At 47.1% G+C, this 14,847-nt stretch overlaps 1 protein-coding gene across 7 annotated transcripts in view; it reads left to right on the forward strand.

Moving 5' to 3' along the window:
* COL27A1 (collagen type XXVII alpha 1 chain) overlaps positions 1-14,847 on the forward strand; it is a 203,893-nt gene that overhangs the window by 67,588 nt on the left and 121,458 nt on the right. For all 7 annotated transcript variants that reach the window (XR_012058524.1, XR_012058523.1, XM_072936676.1 and 4 more), the window contains 2 exons: positions 2,324-2,394; positions 7,410-8,839. Coding sequence is in view for 5 of the 7 variants with exons in the window: in XM_072936676.1 (XP_072792777.1) it covers positions 2,324-2,394; positions 7,410-8,839 (1,501 nt within the window). In the remaining 2 variants the exon portion in view is untranslated. The remainder of the gene's footprint in view (positions 1-2,323; positions 2,395-7,409; positions 8,840-14,847) is intronic.

Below are 14,847 nucleotides of genomic sequence, written 5' to 3' on the forward strand. Positions count from 1 at the left end.
ACGGAAAAAGAGCCTGCATTAAAAATCCTGGGATAATTAACAGCCCCATCACTCACACGGCTGCCATTTGGAAGCTGCTTTTGCTTTTTCCATTAAGTTGGTAAATTTTGCCAAAGTGTTTTTCTTCAGTGTTTTGGCATCCGGCCCCGCTCTCAACTCTTACAGTGTTGGCCATGTGAGGGGTCCAGGAGCAGGGCTGGGGCCAGCTGGATCCCACACTGTGCATTCGTCTCCTTTACAGCCCAAGAGTGTCACTGGAATGAAATTACGTGCTGGATTTTCCCCCAATACTTGTTCTCCTCATTGTGTCAATCAGCAGGGAGTTGGGTTTGTGAAGGTACCCCTCAGAAAAAACAAAAAGTGGACTTCAGTGTGTAGTGAGCAGCAGTGGTTATACAAATTGATCCTCACCAGATCACAGGTTCTTAATGCCTGGGACTGCTGCTGGTGGTGACCCCGTCCCTGTCCTCCTGTGTTCTCTTCACCCAGCTGGTGATAGCCATTCACATCTTTGCTCCATGCACGCATGGAATTGTGTCCACATCATAAACTCTGTTGGAGATGAGCACAGAAATTCAGGTTGTCTTATGAAGTGGATTTTAGCCTCTCTCATACAAAAAAAAAAATACTGCCAGAGGTGGCCATGAAGAATCATCCTGTTCTGCTTCCTTTCCTCCACTCCAGCTCTCCTTGGACTTGGCAGTGTTTCATCCCAAAGGTGGAATCCCAAGGGATGAAGCTGTCAGAAAAGAACCAAGGCTCCCCAGCTGGAGAACTCTGGAGCTTGGTGAGGGTCTCCTGGTTAGGATATGGCTGGCTGTAGGGCATGGCAAAAGAACACCAGGATTGGGCTATTCCTGGCTGTTCTTTCACAAGCTAAAGCAGTCCCAGTGTCAGGGCGATGGAAACAGCAAAGGAGGACATGGATTTCTTCAGCTTGCTTGTTTTCCAGTTGATGTGGGACCGCTCCAGTATTTTATCTCTTTTAAACATTAGTTAGTGGCTGGATTCCTGGATGGATTTTTACATTCAAGACCAGGTTTCTCTACTGATGTAAATCACTGTGGCTTTGTTTTAGCTCTGGGAAAGGGCCTGGTGCACTGGGTGAGGATTGGCCAGGGTCATACATTGTTTCAGAGGATGCTGAAGCCCAAGCTGAGGCGTGATGGCAGGAGAAGGGTGGTTTGATATATGACTTGTGCATCAGATGTGGAGAGAAGAGCAGGCTGCACTTTGGCATGGCTTTGCACAGCCCAGTGCTCACATGGCTGGGCTGAAGTGACGAACAACCTGTGGATGTCCCACACTGCTGTCTCCTGGCTGTAGTTTACATTTCTGTCTGTTCTTCTGGCAGCCTTTGCTGATGAAGCTGTTAAATATCCTCTCTAGAAAATGAGGGAATTCAGTTTTCAAACTTTCCACTGACAGCTTTAAGTGAGCCTTACCAAGGAGTTTCCCATGTTCTCTAGTTGGCTACTAATAAAGGGAGCTGATGGGGGAAAGGGGGGGTTTTAGCTACCTTTCTGGTAAAAGATTTTACCCCTGAGCTGCTGTTTTCAATGGCTATTGAAGGCTCAAAGCTGAGCTAACAGAGAGGTTTGTCAAATTCCCTCTCAGGCATGGAAAGGTCTGTGAGAGCACAGGGTTGAAAGTCTGTGGATCTCCCACTTTCTACACTTTCCTGCCACGCCAGGCTTGTGAGAAGGTTCTCAGTGGCTCAGCACAGGGTGCTGAGTGGTTAGAAGCTGCCTCCATCTTTGCATCTGGGTGTACAATGAGAAACAGACCTTTGTAGGGTTTTGCATGCTCAGGATTTTGTTAAGCACACAGTAAAGCCTTAGGACTCAGGATTTGTGTGCTGAGGTAACAGGGCACTGAGTGTCAGCCCCTTTCCCACCCATGTCCCCACAGCCCTGCACGTGCACTCCTGGCAGGGCTTTAGGCCTCTCAGCTTTGAATGATTTCTCCATTCTCTTGCATTTCTGGTGGTCTGTCCTAGGTGGGGTGAGTGCCAAAGAGCAGCAGCAGCAGCAAAGGCACTGATGGCCCAGCAGTGGTGGCCCTGCCTCTCAAAACACGGGGCTGGTCCTTGTTCAAGGCTCCTAATTCCACTGGGTGGGAAACCTTTCCACTAAGGTCAGTGGGCTTTGGATGATTTTGAAACAGAAAAATAATGTTTCAGCCTGAATCTGCTTCCTGGAGTCATGCTGGCACTGTCACTGCCTTTGCTAGACTTGGGATCAAGGAGAAGACCTTTAACAGCGGAATTGTTTTTGTTACTGTTGTAGAAATGCATTATATTTTTCTTCTCTTCCAATTTTAGGGGATTCTGCTTTCTCTGGACAATATTGTGTTTTACCTGGTTCCTGGGATTCACACAGGGAAATTCTGAAGGTAAACTATACTTCTTCTTTCTCTCCTCTTTCAAAAAAGGTAAAAGTAAAAGTTAGGATTATAACTTAACAATCAATGTCTGAGCCCAGTGCACAGTTAGATGTATTTATTGCTGATGGTTGCAGTACAGATGATATAGATGGTGCAGTTAACAGCTGGCAAAAGAACCAGGTTTTGTACAGGTGATTATGTGTCCCACAGGATTTTCAGAGTCTGTCTGTCTGGTGGAACTGGTGGGAGTGAAGCACTTTGTGTCTAAAATGTCACAAATCTACCTGCACTTGCCAGGACTTAACTGCTCTTAGAAACTGCCCCTTGAGACTGGGGCTTTATGGAATTAAATGTCTCCAGCTCACAGATTTTTCTGTGATTTTTGTGCACCCCAGGCACGCCTCTGCCAGCACAGGGGATGTCATGCATACAGAAATAATGTGAGTTTTAAAGGTAAAAGCAAATTTAAGGGTTGGTTGATAATAAAATGGCTATAGCTGGTAAGGGAATATTCTATAGAGGAGTGACACCTTCAGCTTGTCCTTATACCCCTTCCCCATGCATCACCTCCTTGGTGCTGCCAGGAACAGGACTAGGCAGAGGTACAATAATCAATGACCCTACAAAAGGAGATTAAAACTTCTAAGTCAACAAAAACACCCCAAAATAATTTCATCTTTAACAGCTGATAGTGGGTGCTGAGCATCTCTGCAATATCTGTTTGAAAAGGAGCCTTCTCCTCCTAAAATAACAACCCCTTTCCCACATGGATGCTTTACATGGGTATTTGCTGGAAGTGAACAGCTTCCCCTGCCGTCAGCAGACAACACTAAGTGGACTAGCAGGCTCCAGGGCTCTCCTCTCAGTCTCTAAAACATGAAGGAAAAATAGAAATTTGGTCAACACTCAGCTGTCAGCCAGCCCATGGACCACTTTATAGGCGGGGGGGGCGGGGAGGAGGAATAGATCCCTGCCATCAGCAATTTTGAAAAATGTAATATTTTCCAAATTCTGCCTCCATGCAAAGGAGGTGAACATCTGGCTGAATTACTTAGGCAAGCAGTTTTCAGAGCAAGTTTTATGTTGGCTCATAAAGAGGCAGAACAAATACTGTGTCTTGGCATCTTGCTGTTCAAGTAAATGATAATATGCTGTTTAGATTCACCTCTATCCATCATTTTACTCCTAAGATTATATATGGGATGGGGCTGTGTCTTTGGTTGCCATCAATCTAAAGCAAATTCTTTCATTTCACTCTCATTGTGTTTACCTTGGTGTAGTCAATAGCTCCCCTCTGAGATACTTTCTCTGTAACAAAAGAATTTTGACAAATTTGCCTGGTTTCCACACAATGAGAGAGAGCATTTCCTTCTGGGTACCAGAAAACAAAACCTTCCAAGGAAGTAAAGGCTGTAAGAAAACATGGGTGACTTGAGGCTCTGTTATCACCCACAATTTTCAAACATGAGACTCAGAAGCAGTAAGAACTTGTTCATAGGGCAGTGTGAAGATGAAAATGAGCCAAAGCTGTGGGATTTTGAAAACACTGTGGCTGTTACTCTAAGGATTAGGAGTCTTCCTGTATGCTGGAAAATCAGGGAACACAGAGGATGATCTTTCCATAAGTGCTACAAATCCAAAATATTGTGAGGTGAGTTCATTTGTTGTGTGCTGACTAAGGGTCTGGGCAGTAACTTTTGGAACTGCTGCACTTATTCAACCCAGTTTTAGCTGTGGGCATCACATCTTGGCTATTGGAATCTGGGAAGCTGCAAGTTGTTCCTCTCCTGCCTTTTGGCTTCTTTTTCTTATACAGCTTTCTGTGTGGTAAAACGGGGAGGGAAAGAAAGCGATGGGAAGGGGAACAATAAAATATTTTTTCCCCTTTTCAGAGATGATCATGTGGTTGTTCAGGAATCTCTGTGTATCTCACTTCATGCATAGAGTCTGATAGAAGAGTTTTTCCCAGTTGCTCAAATGTTTCTACAGGAATGTTGTTACTAGCTTTGAGGCACCTGGGATCAGACAGCTCAAAGTGAATGTTCTCTTTAAATAATGTGTTTTGATGGAAAAATCCACAGAGGAAAAATCTGAGGGAGAAAAAATCCTCTGCTAAACTTGGAGCTGCTTCAGGAAGTCAGAATTACCTTGCATTTCACATTAGTTGATGACATCCCGTATCCCAGGAGATGTGACCCAACAGCCCAGGGCAGTTGGATAGGGGGGAGAGGAGAGAGGAGAGAGGAGAGAGGAGAGAGGAGAGAGGAGCCCTGAGCTCTGTGCCTGGACCTAGTGCTGGAAAGTCACATGTGTGTCCTGCAGGAGGATGCTTTAATTGGATTTTGCGTAGGCACCCAGACTTTGGCTCCACCTTAGCAGGTTTTGAGGGAGAGGAGTGTTTGGGTTGTGCTTTTTTCCCTTAAGCACTCCTGGAAGCTGTTGCTAAAGAGGCATTGGGATTGCAAACAGCAGCAGCATCCTCTGAGCATGGAAACATCCTTAGGTCTTTGCAGAGCAGCTACCAAATAAATAACTCCTAGAGTGTGCAGCATCTCTAGCAGAGACAACCCCTGTCTGCCTCTGAGGGAGAACCTAAAAATACATGTAGAAATTGGAAGCTGGAGACTAGCTGCTTGCTTAAGTGGTAAATTTATTTTCTTAGGGATAAATCCTGATGTCTTTGAAGTCTGTGGCAAAGGTCCCACTTCGCTTCACTAAAGCCAGGCTTTGGCCTTTGCTGTTTTTCATGGGCTCTGGAGATTATCCAGAATGAAGACACTGCCATGATTCCTCTGCTCAGTGTGGAGAGAGGAAGGCTACTGAGAGACAGACCTGTGGACAATGTGGAATAAAAACAGTGGGGGATTTCAGAGTATGGGAGAAATGCTGTCATTAACACTTGAACATGCTGTGCAGTAAATTACCCCTCTGCACAGAGTGGGAACATTACCATCTACATTTTTTCTACATCTGATGCACCTTCTCCAGGGTGGTGTCTGCTAGAAAATGAGTCAAGCTGCTTTAAAAAAGGAAGGTGGGAATAAAGCTAAACTCAGGCAAAGTAAATAGTGATTGACTCGTTCTTACAAAAATGGCCAAGGTTTTTGCCAAAGTCAAGGAACAGAGGTTTTCTCATCATTCTCCTCCCTTCTTGGCCAGCAACATTACAGGTCTCAGACTGCTTGAGTCTACAACACTCCTGGCCAAGACCAAGGGGTTCTTTATGTGCCAGTTCTCCAAATATTGTGTTCTGTGCAGAACATTTACTAGTTAAGGGTGAATACCAGGCCCCTTTAGAAAACAAACTCTTTTTTTTTTCCTTTGGAGGGCTGTTGATTTACTTTTAATGTAGGAAAGTTGCAATCCCATGGTGTTAGCCATGATTGGCACCTCCACCTTTCTGAGTGTTAAATTCTTGCCTTGCACCATTAGCATTTGGGTTGTACAGCCCTGACTGGCTTCCCCATAGAGCACTGAGATGGGAGAGCTGGCTGGTCCAGGAGTGATGGGGTTTGGGCAGGAAGAGGGGAGGAAGTGCAGTTATCCTAGCTCACTGTCAACAGTGCCAGTGTCACAGGAATCATGAACACCTTAAGAGGGTCATTTGGGTTGGAAAACCCTTACAATCATCAAATCCAGCTGTTAACCCAGGGCTGCCAAGCCCACCACTAAGCCATTAGATGTCCCCAAGTGCCACATCTGATGTCTTTTGAGCATTTCCATAGATGGTGACTCCATCACTTCACTGGGCAGCTCATTCCAATGCTTTGCAAACCTTTTGGTAAAGAAGCCTTTCCTACTCTTCATTCTAACACCCCCTTCCCCCCACCCCCAGCACAGCCTGAGGGCTTTTCTTCTCATCCTATTGCTTGTTATTTGGAAGCAGAAACTGTCTACAGGCTCCTGTCAGGGAGTTGTAGAGAGTGAGAAGTTCTCCCCTGAGCCTCCTTTTGCTCTAGGCTGAGCTCCTTTAGCTGCTCAGCACAGGACCTTTTTCAGGTCTGGACACATTTACCTTTGCAGCTTTGCTCACGTAGACCTCAGCATCTTCTCCTAAGTAATTCAGCTGAGGCTGCTGCCAGCTGGCCCCAGTTTGCATTGCTGTTGCCTGCTAATCTGAGCTGTGAATGACTCCTGATAAACCTCAGGGGCAGAAGGCAGGGGGTTCTGCTTGTCTGTCCATTGCAAATGCCTCCTAGAGTTGGGGGAGAAATGTCCCCTGGGCATCAGTCCCTCTCCTCCTGGCCTGAGCAAGGCACCTGGCTCCTAGGTGACATTATACAGGAGGCAAATCTCACCTCCACTACTCCATGGCAGCCATAACCAATTTATGAGCTCTTCACTAACCAAGTCTGGTTCCAACCTATTAAAATAATTCATTGCTGTAAGATGATCTGCTGGGAAGAAAAAAAAAAAGTACAGCTGTTGAGAACCTTGAGCAGTTCACTGAAATCTAGGTAATTTTTTTCATGCTGGGAGGCACCTGCGCTTCCCTAAACTCTCCAAAGATCAAAAGCTGCTGCTTGCTAGCTTGGAGAGAGACAGATACAAGGCTTTTGCTTCCTCTGGAAGTTTTGTTACTTGCCCTCTGGGGATACAAAATTTTGCAATCCCAGCTCAATCTGTTGTTCTAATTCCTTTCCAGCTATGTGGTCAGTACTCAGAATTAAATCCCAGGAAGAGGACTAGGGGTGCTCAGTGGGAAATTTCCTTGTAGTGAGGTCAGCTCCCTCCAGAACATGTGAGCTGGTCCCTGGTGGGACAGAACTCACCAGATGCACCATGGAGCTGATGCATTTTGGCAATTGCTGCTGATCACATTGAGCATGCACTTGTTCCTCACACAATGTGAGAAGAGCTGAGAGTTCTCCATGCTGGTTATGGGAATGTATGAGAGGGTGGGATTGGATATGTGAGTTGGGCTTTTCTGTAGCCTTTGTGCATGGATTGGTTTCACCTCCCTCCACACCCATCTAGCTCTGGGTTGACCAGCACCTCACATAATATTTGTGCTTCCCTTGCAGATGTGGATGTTCTTCAAAGACTGGGCCTGTCAGGGAAAAGGCCATCGAGTGGATGGTCCTCCTCACGTTCAGTTCCTCAAGGAGTCATTCCTTTCAAATCAGGGGTCATCTTCACTCAGCGAGCCCGTGTCGAAGCACCGCTCAGCACCCTCCTCCCCGCAGGTTCCAGCTCTGACCTGCTCCTGGTGCTGAGCCTCTGCTCCCACCGCATCAACAACGCTTTTCTCTTTGCTGTCAGGAGCAAAAAGAAAAAACTGCAGCTGGGGGTCCAGTTTGTGCCTGGGAAGATCATCGTGTATGTGGGCCACAAGCGCTCTGTATATTTTGATTACAATGTCCACGATGGCCAGTGGCACAATATGGCCATCAACATTCGTGGCCAGACAGTCACTTTATTTACTTCTTGTGGGAAGCGCAGAGTACATGCGGATTTGCATTTTAAAAAGGACGAGGCGTTGGATCCACACGGATCTTTCCTCTTTGGGAAGATAAGCCAGCACGCCGTGCAGTTTGAAGGAGCCATCTGCCAGTTTGATATTTATCCTTCCGCCAAGGCAGCTCATCATTACTGTAAATACCTGAAAAAACAGTGCAGGCAAGCAGATACCTACCGGCCAAACCTGCCCCCTCTCATCCCCCTCCTGCCCAGGGATCCCAGTGCCTCCCCCAGTACCCCACAGCGAACAGAGCCCTCGCTGCAGGGTCTGAAAAACCTGACCACTGCTGCCCCAAACTTGGAGGTTGGCAGGGTCACTGCACCCCTCAAGACGAGGGGTTCAGGTACAACAACCCCCACGTTGCTGTCAACCCCACCATCACGGCCGAGACTGACTACCAAAGCCACCAAGGTCACGGTGGCCCCGCCTGTTCCCTCAAGTACCAAATCACAGGTACCCACCCAGTCCCCTCGGGGCATGGGGACAACCCTCAGGGTGTCTCAGCCCATGCCCAGCACGCGCAGGGAGAAAACTCAAACTCCCCTTCCCACTGCTAAAAGGGCCCCACCAACGAGCCAGAGCCTGGTCACAGCCAGCAGGAAGGAGTCCGAGCAAGAGACCAAAAAGAAGATCAGCCAAAAACCAACTGTTGAGCCCCCTGAAGCGCCCAGTACTGTAAAGCCACCGAGGAGGGTGACTGATAACACAACGAGCAGTGTCCACCTGGTTACCCTAAAGCCAACCACGCAGAAACCAAGCCGTGGGCCCATCCCAAAGAAGCCGTCCCCCACCAGGAGAGTGGATCCCAGTATCATCCCTCTGGTGTACACCAAGCCGCCCCTGGGGTCTGCCTGGCCCAGCTCCAGAGCCAGGGCCTTCAACCTCACAACCCTGGCTGCCACAGATGCCTATCAGATCTTTGACCCCTTGGGACCCACTCCGTTTCCGTTTTTACTGGGATTTCCAGGAGTGAAAGGAGAGAGAGGACCTCAGGTATGTTCAGGCTCTTCATGGTGGCTACTCCCAGTCACAGCTCGGCTCAAGGGCTGGCAGGCCACAAGCTCCAAGGGTTTCTGTGGAGCTTATCCAAGTGTGGCAGCTGCATTCCTGATCATCACAATTTTAGCATAAATCTCAGTTTGAACCTGAGTGTTCAGTGATGGTAGATGCCATGAAACATTTGTGGTTAAAGTTGCTGCTTAATGTTAGATTTTTTAAAAAGAAAGGAATAAAACGAGGAATCCCACTTGCTTTTCCTTTAAATTGCTGGCTAAAACTTTTATGTCCAGATTGGGGCTCTCTTCCACACCCTTGGTTTATCTCTGGTCATCTTCCATAGAAAACCCAGATGCCTTAAAAACATGCCTGAAGTTAACTATTTCTTGGCACTTGTTGTTAATTTGTTTTGTATCTGATATTCAAAAATCTAGAAAAGTGCACTGTTCCAGCAATTGCAAGTGCAGAGATGGCTTCAGGATTTGTATTTTTAAACAAAGTCTCATCTGTTTTTATGGTATAAGCTTTTCTTGGGTGTTTTGTTCTGCTTTTTATTTCTCATAGCCTGCACTTAAAATGTGCAAAAAGTTTCCTTTATAAATTTAACTACTGCATTCCACATTAAAAATAACCCCTTTCAGGTTGTATATATTGGCCATTGTAAAAGCATACACACATTTTGTAATGCTAAAAGCACTCAGGCCTCACTAATTATCTGCTGGCTGTTTTTTTTGCGGTTTTTTTTTGGGGGGGGTTGTTTTGTTTTTTTTTTTTCAAATTTGAGTATGCAAATATGATCTTTAAACTGGCTAACTTTTAGGGGGATTTGGTGTTCCAACCCAAATTGTCAATAGGAGAGAGGAGTTGTACATGTAAAATAAGTTTCTCCCAGACAGAGCCTTTGGTTGCCAAGATCCAGCCTAGAGGGAATTTTTATAGCTGACTTCTTAAAATAGTGAAAGAAGAGTTTACAATGGAAATATTGAGGCTGGCGTAAGGAATGACCAGCACTTGTCTTTGCAGAGCTGCTCCTTGGTGCAAGCAACATCTGAAGTGGAATGGCTGGGTTTCCCCAGGTCCTCAATGGGAGCTTCACAGTTTGTGTTTCCTCCTGTCCCATCTCAAAGCTGGGTGGTGATTTCTGTCCCTGTTCTTTGGGTATGGAGTCACCCAGGGTGGTGTTTTGTTCCCAGGCTCCTGCCCCTGGGAGAGGTGAAGGTGATGCCTGGGCAGGGGTAAAGTGGGCTACAGGAACCCATCCCTGATGGATTCTTGGTGCTTGGAGAAGTTTTGCTAAATCCCAGAGTAGACAGAACAAGCTCCAGCAATTTGATCTTTGAGTAGGCTTCTGTGTTTTGTGGAGAGTAAATTCAGGCGTATTTCCAAGAGAAGAAATCCAGCAGTTGTGCATTTCCCTTAAAACATCACTTAGCTTTAAGGGGTGAATCTCTATGCCTGCTCCAAGCCCACCAAAATCCTGACCTCTGCCACCTTCTCGCTCTTCAAGTGTCATGAGGGTGACCAAGCTATAAGCCCCTGCAATGTAAAGAGTTTATTATTGAACTGGAGTGGAAAATCTCTCTCAGGCTTGTGAATCATAGCAAAGAAATGGATTCAGGCTGTGGAGGGCTGAGGGAAGAGATGGCAGGATTTTTCCATCCTGTCTGAGAACAACTGGAGTCCTGAACCGAGGGAAAGGAGAACTTTCTGAGGCTCTGTCTGGCCTTATTCTCTTTGACTGCTGGAAACAAAATCAGGGCCTGAGAAGGGAAAGGTTATGGGTTGGCTGGAGCTGGCTGCCACACGATGCTCAACAGCTCCTGTGACTCACTTGGAGATCTCTGTACCACGCTTCCTTGGACGTCTCTGACGTGGGAAGGGAAAGAGGAAAAAAGATCGGAATGGGGATGACATGTTGAGGAATTAATGCAGCACGTCCATGGCCAGATGAGCATGTTTGAGAGCAAGTGCTGATAAATGTTCTGTGCTTGAGTAATTACCTGGCGCCATCCTCGTGCTGCTGGGCCGGCGTTTCTGGTGAGGTCAGTGATATCCCAGCCTGGCCAGGGCAGGTCGTGGGCTGGGAATGTCATCGGCTGTCTGGCACAGCGAGGGAAGGATAAGGTGGTAATTCATTTTCCCAGCTGCTGCCTGATACAAGGTCTCTTCAAGAAGATTGTCACTCTGAGAAGGGAGGTGTGAGGGGGGGGAACTGCCTTCTGCCTGTTCAGCAAGGATTGGGGCCACCTTGGCTGCAATTTCTGGGCAGACTGGCAGCCACAGAACCCTTCTACCTAGACAGAAAAGATTATTGTTCATCCTGATCATCTCAATGGCAGCCATGGTGCAAGGCAGTGATGACTCAGGCTCTGTGGTGTCTGCAGTTGAGGCTTTGTGAATTCTACTAAAATAACCAATTAAATAATCTTAGCTGTGCAGAAAGGCCCCGTCCAACAGTAGAGGAAGGGTTTGATGGCTAGAGGAGAGTGAGCAAAGGACTGAAAGGATTTATTTAGGAATAAAATTAGCACCCTCCATGTATTAATCCATCCTGAAGGATCACGTGGATGATGTGCAAATGGAAACGGAGACGCTGCATCCCACATGCAACTCAGGCAGAGCATTAATTCTTCAGGAGTGTTGGGTTTGCTAAGCAGCTACAGGAGGGAGGCCAATATGTTCTTAAAAAAGAAAAACTTCTTGGGAACCATTAATAACCACAAGCATTTCGGATCTCAGTCTCTGGTTTTTTTGAAGGGGAGAAATAACAAAAGGAACACCCAGATATCGTGCGAAATTAGTAACGCAGCACTGACTCAGCAGCTGGCTGGAGTCCCTCTGGATCATCCCCACTGCCCAAAGCATCTCAGCCAGCCTTGCTCCAGAGCTCCAGGCCCTGCAGCGTGACCCCAGCACGCGGCTGGAAATGGCCTAAAACCCCCTTCAAAAGAAAAATTCATACTGAAAAACAGTATCTGTTGTGAGCACGTCAAACTCTTGAGCTAAGGCTTGATGTGATGGGTATTTGAATCCTCCAGAGGATGGGGTGTCATTTGCTTGTCTAGACCAGCAGCAGGTTTGGCAGGGAGATTCTGGGGGGCCACTGTAGCCTCTCCCCTGCCCTCCAGCACCCCCTGCCAGGTAAAGCTGTGCTGAACCCCTTGCCCTGGCATGGCTGGGGTCTAGCACAGCATCCCCTAAGTCAGACCTGTCTCCTGCTATATACAGCTGCAATTCCATCCCTACAGCCAAGCCTCTTGACAAGCCTAAGGCTTATTTTTAGAGCAAGAAGACCACCCCTTATGCTGAATGTGCAGGCTGGGATCACTGAGAGGCTGTGGGAGCGCTGAGTAACATAAGAGGAGCAGGGAGTGTGTTCTGAGGACACCCCCAATGTCCCAGTCAGAGGAAGGGGGGCTCGCAGCCCTCAGCTCCATCTGCATGGCCAGGAGCCCCAGGCTGGAGGCAGTGGTGGTGCCTGGCAGGCAGCTCCCTCTCCCTCCCTCTCTGCAAGGCACATGTGTTTCCAAGGTCCCCAGTCTAGACTGCTCCAGCTGCCATCCTCTGCACGAGCAGTTTGTCTTGGAGCACGGCTCCTTCCCTGAAGAAGCAATCCCAGCCAATTCAATCAGTGGGCAGGGGAGAGAGGTGACTGGAAACGCTGATAAAATACATGAAGTGTCTGTTTCCAGTCCTCCTCGCACTAGAAAAGGCCATTTGAGCTGCCAGCCCATGATAAATTAAAGAACACACAACATGTTTGGATATCTATTAATGAATGAGTCATATTAATAATAAAAAAAGAGAGACTGCATGCTTTGTATAATGCATGGGGAAAGTTTTATCCTTGCTCACATAATTAGATCAAATTATTTTGGTGATTTAACCAGAAATATCCCTGAAGGGAAATCTTGCAGGCAAATGACCGAGCATCAGAGAGGTCTGTTTATGTAAAATAAAGTTAATTTTGAAGAGAGATAGTTGATAGTGTGTTTGAGATAAATGTGCTGCAAAGGATCTAGGATTGTACAAGTATATACAAGTATTTTTAGAAATTTTTAAAAATAGAAAGTAAGTAGTAGAGTAGGTGATCCCTCTATTCCTTCCCAGCCTTTCAGGCTGCCTTCCAAGGCCTGGGATTGCTCCAGTGCCCTGCAGAGCCTGTTCCTGAAATGTCTCCGTAGAAAAGTGGCTTTCATTAAGCTGGAACACTCATATTTTGTTGTGTATTGTGCTGCTACTCTGTGAGGAGCCCAGTTGTGGACAAGGACCTTTGTGTGATAGGTGTTGCAGAGACCAGAGCAAACATCTGTGCCTGGTGAGGAAATCGTGTTACAAGGCTGGCTCTCCACCAGCAGCTCAGCTCCTGCCAGAATTTTGAGGGCTTTTTGTTTTTAGACTGGTTGAAACCCAGACAGGTCCAAATTTTAATACGATAAGCCTGCCTTGGAGAAGAAAGTAACCAAAGCGTTGGGAGTTTTTCCCCCCGCTAAAATTCTAGCTTTGTTTTAGGCAGTTTTTGAAGCTGTGCAGTGCCTGGCAGTGATGGGGAGGTGAGGAGAGGTTGCCAGGCTGTTGAAGATGAGGGTTTTTTTCTCCTTCTATTCTCCTAAGCAGGGAATTTTGAATTCCAGTGCTGTCCCTGTAGCTGTTCAGCCCTTCCTTGCTGGTACTTTGCAGATGTACAAGGCTAAAGGGTAGATTTGTGGCAGTGGCCCTTTCCTGTAGAAATATTTCTTTCCTTCTTGGAAGAAAATAGTTCAGGTCCTTTATATGCAGGGGGAATGTCACTCACTGCTCAGAACATGGTGCCAATATGGGGAGAAGTTTTTGGTGTGTTTTCTGAACTCCTTTTTATGTTGACTTTTACTACAAGCATTAACATCTGAGAAAGAGGAATGTTCTCTCTTCTCTCCTCAGTCCTATCAGGGTTTTGAACTCCTGAAACAGACTTTTCTGGGATACAGGAGACCTGTGCCACTAGTGGCTGGACAGAAATAATTTGGGAATACCCTAAAGTAAAAATGTCCATCTGTCAGTGTGCACTGGAATATGAGCTTAATAATTTCCTGGGAAATCTCAGCTCTTTGCTGCCAGGCTGAGTACTCACCCCTGGGGAAACAATTACAGGAATCCTTTGCTATCTGACCAAGTTGATTCAGGAGTCATTTCCCGATTTCCAGCACCAATTCTAGTACTCAATGTGCTTTAACTCAAGCCTTCCACAGCAGGTTTGGCCCTGCTGAGTTTGGAGCTCAGAAGGCACCTTACTCCCTGCAGCACTGCTGTGGGCAGAGGAAGCAGTGTGAGGGGGGTCACAGTGTGGGAGAGGCAGAGATATAAATTAGCAGCAAGAGGAAATGGCAAGATTTCCCTTATCCTCAGGGTCTGATGTATTTTCCTTTCAGACAAGTATGTTTAATTTTCCATTTGCAATTTGGAGCTGAGAGAGCTAAGATTTAAAAAAAAAGTCCCTTTTGCACCAGAAAGTTTCCCAGCAGCAGCTTAGAATAAATCCCATAATCATTTGGTGGGGTCTGTTGTTGTTGCTAATGCTACCGTGGGAAACTGAGAAGGGTTAAACTTTATTGTGGCTGCCATGAGCTGCTTCAGGAACTGTTCAGGCTGGTTAACAGCTCAGCTGTTTGGCTTGAGAAGAGAGAGAGTATCTGCTGCTGCTGCTGAGTTTCTCCTTGATCTCTGATCTTGCTTTGTGTGATAACAGGGTGGGTGTTCTCTGCCATCAGTTTGCAGAAGGAGCAGGCAAGGAGCCAGAGAGACGAGAGCTGCCGTGCCAGGAGCAGGAGCTCAGCACAGGAGCTCAGCTTTGATGGGAGGGCAGGGGCAGAGCGCTGATACCCTCATCCCACTGCCAGCAGCAGGAAATCCTCCTGCCCCCTGGAGCAGTCCCCTCTGCTCCTGATGGAATTCCCCGGGGTGCCCTAAAGGGACAGTGCAGAGGTGCCCACAGGCTCTGTGTGATCTGAGCTGGGGGTGAGGGTGGA

The sequence above is a fragment of the Taeniopygia guttata genome, chromosome 17, assembly GCF_048771995.1.
Source record: "Taeniopygia guttata chromosome 17, bTaeGut7.mat, whole genome shotgun sequence".
Lineage (NCBI taxonomy): Eukaryota > Metazoa > Chordata > Aves > Passeriformes > Estrildidae > Taeniopygia > Taeniopygia guttata.